The sequence below is a fragment of the Tasmannia lanceolata genome, unplaced genomic scaffold (genome assembly GCF_043159265.1).
Source record: "Tasmannia lanceolata isolate RefF3 unplaced genomic scaffold, GAP_Taslan_0.1 ptg000023l, whole genome shotgun sequence".
Classification (NCBI taxonomy): domain Eukaryota; kingdom Viridiplantae; phylum Streptophyta; class Magnoliopsida; order Canellales; family Winteraceae; genus Tasmannia; species Tasmannia lanceolata.
This window is the reverse complement of record NW_027518700.1, coordinates 25,628,877-25,635,881: the sequence shown is the minus strand read 5'-3', so window position 1 is coordinate 25,635,881 and position 7,005 is coordinate 25,628,877. Positions and strand designations below refer to the sequence as shown.

General features: G+C 44.7%; 2 protein-coding genes across 2 annotated transcripts; both read left to right on the top strand.

Moving 5' to 3' along the window:
• The first annotated feature begins 835 nt into the window (after positions 1-835).
• LOC143855965 (uncharacterized) lies at positions 836-2,706 on the top strand. The gene is made up of 2 exons (XM_077366008.1): positions 836-1,970; positions 2,084-2,706. The coding sequence occupies exons 1-2, from the start codon at positions 836-838 to the stop codon at positions 2,704-2,706; spliced, it is 1,758 nt and encodes a 585-aa protein (XP_077222123.1).
• A 316-nt stretch (positions 2,707-3,022) lies between these two features.
• LOC143855964 (uncharacterized) lies at positions 3,023-6,619 on the top strand. Its single transcript, XM_077366007.1, has 5 exons — positions 3,023-3,410; positions 4,752-5,158; positions 5,279-5,866; positions 6,023-6,195; positions 6,454-6,619. The coding sequence occupies exons 1-5, from the start codon at positions 3,023-3,025 to the stop codon at positions 6,617-6,619; spliced, it is 1,722 nt and encodes a 573-aa protein (XP_077222122.1).
• The last annotated feature ends 386 nt before the right edge of the window (positions 6,620-7,005 follow it).

Below are 7,005 nucleotides of genomic sequence, written 5' to 3'. Positions count from 1 at the left end.
AAAAAGTTACCATTTCGCAGCCTACTTGGTCCCGACAATCTTCTACGTCGAGACTAAGTCGTAGATCTTCTTCACCTATCTCACCAGCTGTGTTTCCAGTTGTCCCCCCTCGTCTTAATCCAATGGCCGAGTCAAATGAGATGTTAGCTGAAATGAGGGACATGATGATGAACCTTACAAGAGAGGTATCTTCCCTAAAGGAAGAGGTTACTCAGTTGAAGAGCGAGAAAGTCGCTACCTCGAAGGCACCTGTCGTCCAAAATCCTCCCAATGTGATTCCAGGCTTGTTCGGTCTGTCATCTCCCCCGAAGATGATTTCTATGACGAGCAGTATGTAGAGGAGAACTGTCTCCCGCAATCAGTCAAGCCAGGCAAGGAGAAGGAGTTAGTTGATAAAGTTGAAAAATTGACCCAGCAAGTAGAAAGCATGCAAGTTAAGGGCCCAAAGAAGATCAATATGTCTGATTTTTCCCTTTTCCCTGGTGTCACCCTTCCCCCAAACTTCAGAATGCCAGACTTTGATAAATATGATGGAACGAGGTGCCCGTGGAGTCATCTAAGGTCGTTCATTTCAAATTTAGAAGGGTATGGCCTGTCTCCGGAGCAGATCGCTAAGGTATTTCCGATGTCTCTGACAGGAGTAGCTAAGAAGTGGTTCCTTCATCTGAAACCCGAAGAACTCGGAACTTTAGACAAAATTGCCAACAAGTTTGTTGAGCAATTCTCGATGGAAGAAGGGATCGAAGTTACGAAGAGGGATCTGAAAGCGATAAAGCAAGGACCTCAGGAAACATTTACATCTTTTGTAAGAAGATGGAGGAGAAAAGCGGCCTAGATGACTAGCCGCCCTTCTGAAGAAGCTCAGATCAAAATTGTGGTCAAGAATTTGTCTCCGCAGTATTACCACTTCATGGCGACGCAGTATTATTCTGATTTCAATCACTTGATCAGAACAGGAACCATAACTGAAGATGCGTTACTGAAGGGTTCTCTGGCGAAGTCATCTTTTGATCCGCGGAATGGAAAGAAGCCAATGGTAGTTTCAAAGCCTGAAGTTAACAATGTGGTTGCTGCACGCCCTATGAGAAGAGTTGTGGCAGAAACAGAACAGCCAGCGAGGAAAGCGCCAAGGCATTTTGATCCGCTACCTTACCCTTTATCTGTCGCTCTCAAGAAGTTATTAAGAGACAAAAAGACCACTCTCTTAGAACCGAGACCTCCACCACCTATTCTCCCCAGATATTGGCGTGAAGATCAGCATTGTGCATATCATCAAGGAGTAGGGCACCTAACAGATAACTGCATCGCCTTGAGGCATAAAATTCAGGATATGATAGAAGCGAAAAAAATTGCTGTATTTATGCCGAGCACTACCCGGAATCCCTTACCAGCTCATGCTGCGCGCCCCCCATCTACAATTGGGGCGATCTTTACTGAAGATCATATTCTTGACCCTGCTTCCTTGATTTGTGTTATCGCTTCCGATTCACCGACTGTCTTTGCATTTGGCGAGGAAGTTGAAGAAGTAGAGGAAGAGAAGCCTTATGTGCTTGGTGGAGATGAAGATGACTATGCTGAGTCCTCTGTTGGTCCTTATATTCTTCAATGTGATGAAGAGGAAGTCCGAGATGCGGCTCCATATGTTCTTAGCTTTGATGACGATGACTTTGATTTTTTGAACGATCAATGTGACGAAGTCCGCCATGTTACTCGAGGTGGGCGAATTTTCAAACCCACCGAGTTAAGAGCTGAGAACCCAGCTGAAGTGGTAAGGGCCGCAGAAGCGCAGAAGCAGAGCAAGCCGGGTTGCGAAGAAGAGGATGAGAATCTCTTACGTCAACTTAAAAAGACCCAGGCTAATATTTCAATTTGGGGTTTGCTTATGGCTTCCCCAAAGCACCGTCAAGTTGTACTAAGAGAGTTGAATGCTGCACAGGTATCTGTAGATATTACATCTGATGAGCTGGCTGGTTTAGTAGCGATGGCTAGGGTGTCCAAGATCTGACATCTGAGGGTTGCAATCATACGCGTCCGCTGAAAATCACTGTTATCTGTAACGGTAAGAAGGTCCCGGATGTATTAGTTGACAACGGGTCCACACTGAACGTATGTCCGTTAGCCACTGCTACTGTCCTGGGATTTCGGCCGAATGACTTTATCCCTTCTGAGCAAGGAATTTTGGCGTATGAAGGTACGAGACATGTTGTTATTGGAACAATAGCAACCGAAATTCTGATAGGAGGAGAAATCTTTGAAGTAGAGTTCCAAGTGCTAGATATCAAAGCGTCTTTCCTTCTCTTGCTTGGCCGACCTTGGCTCCATAAGGATGGAGTTATCCCTTCTTCACTGCACCAGAAGCTGAAGTTCATCAGAAACAACAGGGTGATAACAGTCAAGGGTGATCCTGATTTTGAGGTAGGCCAGATTTCGCAAGAGGGTGCCTCAGAAAAGAAAGGTGATGTTAGTCTGACCAGGTTCTCTGTAGAAGTCACAACCATATCATTTGAGAAAGCAAAGAATGAAGAGATTTTGTTCCTCACCAGCACTAATCCCCGGGTTGTAAAGATGATGCGTAAACAGGGGTACCTTCCCGGTGCAGGTCTGGGTCGCAATCATCAGGGGATAGTCGAATGGCCTGTAATGAGAAAGAATGAAGGTTGTTCGGACTCGGATATAAACCTTCTCGCGATGAGATTAAAGAAATGAGAAATTACATGCGGAAATGGTCCGAGCTCCGTCGCCAGGGTCTAGGGCTGCCGATGAAATCATTTAGTCTGATCAGAAATGGTAAGTACCGCAGAGAGGGAGATGACTTTGCATTCTGTGGGTTCGCAGAGCCGTGGGTTGATGAGCTAACAGGGCAAGAGCTGCCGGGGTTTGAGATATTTTTTGATATGGAGCTGCCAGATGAGTACCCGAGTTTGCAGATTCATGAGATCGAACCAGAGGTGGATTGGGCTGATATCCTCAAGCACCGTGTCTCCTGAATTCCCTGTTCCAGGTTGAGTTACCGATTGTAGCCATGATCGGAGGGGATGTGCTGATCCTTGATCCTGAAAGCCTTATCACCCCAGCCGAGGGACCTCTCACGAACTGGAGTTCCCAGGTCATACCCCAAGTCGTCATCCAGTACAGTCCTGTTTCTATCAAAGAGTCCATTGTCTCTAGCTATATGTCCATTTCCGAGTCAAAAATAGAGTTTGCTATATCTGATGTTTCTTTTGATGCAGGTACAGTTGTGATCGAGCCCGTTGATGAGGAGTCTTTTGATGCTGTTTTTCGGTCTGATGCAGAGTCCGTCGCATCTTCCGTTGAGTCTACCGAGTCTGTTAAGTCTGCTCATACGATAGTCCAGTCTGATGAGGAGTCTGTAAAGAGTTCTAAAGATTTCAATACTGATCCCATCGAAGGCGCGTCAACAGATATAACTTCGATTCTTTTGAATGAAATGAAAGACTCTTCTTTTTATTCGCCTGTCTCTTCTTCAATTTCTGCTTCTCTATCTGATCAAATTGATAATAATAATAATCAAGACTCCCCCTCTAATGAGGATGCCAACGAAACTCCCCTTGAAATCAAACACATGATTAGGCAGGAGGAGCAGCGTCGAGCAAAACCATTCGAAGAGGAAATCGAGACCATCAATATTGGTGATGAAACCCTAATTCGAGAAATTCGAATTGGCAAAACATTAACTCCCGAAGAGCGTGCAGAATTAATTGCCCTATTAAAGGAATTCAAAGAAGTTTTCGCTTGGTCCTATGATGACATGCCGGGATTAAGTGAAGACATTGTTCAACATAGGCTTCCCCTAATCCCAGGTGTCAGGCCGAAAAAGCAAAAACTCCGGAAAATGAAACCAGAGTGGGACTTGCTAGTCAGAGATGAAGTTCAGAAACAATTGGATGTTGGCTTCATACAAGTTGTTGAATACCCTGAATGGCTAGCCAACATAGTACCGGTGCCCAAGAAGGACGGAAAAGTCAGGATGTGCGTGGATTTCAGAGATCTGAACAAAGCAAGTCCGAAAGATGATTTTCCTTTGCCACACATTGACATCTTGGTGGACAACACAGCAGGCCATGCTCTCCTTTCATTTATGGATGGATTCTCGGGATACAACCAGATCAAGATGGCTCCTGAAGACATGATCAAGACGGCCTTCATCACTCAATGGGGGACATATTGTTACAGAGTTATGCCATTTGGACTCAAAAATGCTGGAGCAACATATCAGAGAGCTGCTACCACTTTACTGCATGACATGATACACAAAGAGGTCGAAGTATATGTTGATGACATGATCGTTAAAGCGAAGACCAGGGAAGAGCATGCAGGGGCATTGAGAAAGTTCTTCCAGCGAATCCAAAAGTTCAAGCTCCGTCTCAACCCGAATAAGTGTGTATTTGGGGTTACATCAGGAAAGCTGCTGGGATTCTTGGTCAGCCAGAGAGGGATTGAAGTAGATCCGCAGAAAATCAAAGCTATCCAAGAAATGGCACCTCCAAAGATTGAGAAGCAGATCCGTGGGTTCTTAGGCACGGTCCAGTACTTGAGAAGGTTCATCGCACAGTTGACAACGACTTGTGAACCGATATTCAAGCTCTTAAAGAAGAATGCTTCAAAGAAATGGAACGAAGAGTGTCAAGAAGCTTTCGAGAAAATCAAGCAGTGCTTGGCTTTACCACCAGTTTTGTCGCCAATCATACCAGGACAACCGATGTTGCTGTACTTGTCTGTTACTGACACAGCGATGGGGTGTATGTTAGCGCAGCAAGACCCGGAGTCAAAGCGAGAAAGAGCCATTTACTATGTCAGCAAGAAAATGTTGGAGTACGAGCAGAAGTACACCATCCTCGAAAAGACTTGTCTAGCCCTGGTTTGGGCTACTCAGAAGCTGAGGCATTATTTGTTATCGAATAGGGTTCTTCTACTCTCACGGATGGACCCATTGAAATACTTGTTCGAGAAGCCAGCCCTCACCGGAAAAACTGCCAGGTGGTTGTTGTTATTGTCTAAGTTTGATATCACTTATATCACACAGAAGTCAATTAAGGGGCGCGTGATAGCTGAGCAGCTAGCTGATTCACTAGCAGAAAATAATGAATTTTTGAAAGCAGAGTTTCCGGATGAGGAAATAATGACTGTGGAAGATGAAGTTCCCGACACAAAGTGGTTGATGTACTTTGATGGAGCAGTCAACAATCGAGGCCAAGGTGTAGGAGCAGTGTTGGTGTCACCAAGAAAAGAGTATATCCCAATATCCATCAAGCTTCAGTTCAAGTGCACAAACAATATGGCAGAATACGAGGCATGTATTGCAGGTTTGGAAGCAGCCATGGCCTTGCACATTCAGGACCTAGATGTATTCGGGGACTCAATTCTGATTATCTGTCAAACCAACGGAAACTGGAAAACAAGAGACGATAAGTTGATCCTGTATAATACGTACCTAGAGTCTCTGGTCAGAAAATTCAGAAATATCACATTCACTCATTTATCTAGAACAAAGAATCATTTTGCGCATGCATTAGCTACTCTGGCTTCGATGCTTGACATTTCTGCGACAATGGAGGTTCAACCATTAGAAGTAAGGCTTCAATGGGCCCCGACACATGTTAACGCTATTGAAATAGCAGCGAGGTGTTCATATGGCAAGCCTTGGTACACAGATATCAAAAACCTCATCTTAGGCAAGGGGCATCCACCGGAATTTTCTGGAAAAGAGCGAAGGTCTCTTCAGAAATTGGCCGTTAACTTTGTCATCTGTGGTGAAGAGTTGTACAGGAGGTCGTTCGATGGAATTCAACTTTTGTGTATAGATGAGGATCAAGCAGCTGAACTCATAGAGCAAACACATGAAGGAGTCTGTGGACCGCATATGAACAGAAAGATGCTGTCAAGAAAGATTCTCAGACTTGGTTATTACTGGCCGACAATGGAAGCAGATTGCTACGCCTATGTGAAGAAATGTCACAAATGTCAGGTCTACGCCAATCTCATCCATGTGCCGCCTTCTCAGTTGCATTCTCTTACTTCACCGTGGCCGTTCTCGGTATGGGGAATAGACATTATCGGGAAGATAAGTCTGAAACCTTCTAGTGGGCATGAGTATATCCTTATTGCCATCGATTACTTCACAAAGTGGATAGAAGCTGCTTCGTATGCGTCATTGACCTCGGCTTTTGTTGCAAGGTTCATCAAAGCGAATATTATTTGCAGATATGGAGTACCACATGAGCTAATTTCAGACAATGGGTCCCATTTCAAGAAGGAGGTGGCGCATCTGTGTGAAGAGTTTAAGATCAAGCATCATAAGTCTTCGCCCTATAGACCTCAAACAAATGGAGCTGTTGAAGCTGCTAATAAAAACATCAAGGTAATCATCAGCAAGATGACCGAGACTTACAAAGATTGGTCGAGCAAACTCCCGTATGCTTTGTGGGCCTATAGGACGTCGATCAAGTCCTCTACAGGTGCAACTCCGTATTCTCTGGTGTATGGAATGGAAGCTGTCTTGCCTGTTGAATTGCGAATTCCCTCCCTAAGAGATGATGGAAGCTGGGTTGCCAGAATCTGTTTGGGCTCAAGCCAGATATCAAGAGTTACAAATGATTGACGAAAAGAGGCTGAAAGTATTGTACCATGTTCAGGGGTATCAGCGCCGCGTCGAGAGAGCCTTCAACAAGAAGGTTCGAGTTCGAGACCTCAAGAAAGGAGATCTTGTTCTGAAATCCTTCCGGGCACCAGTATATGATCCCAGGGGTAAATTCAAGCCGAAATGGTCAGGTCCATACATTGTTGACGAAGTCCTGCCTGGAAAAGCCGTCAGACTCCTCGATGAAAATGGAGAAAAGCTAACAGAGCCAACAAACCTTGACCAACTCAAGAAATACTATGCTTAAAGCACCAGAAGGCCTTCCTTGGCCGACCAGAGCTTCAAACCAAAAATCCTTTCGTAAAAAAAAAAAAAAAAAAAAAAACATATCAAAAGAATCCTTTGCA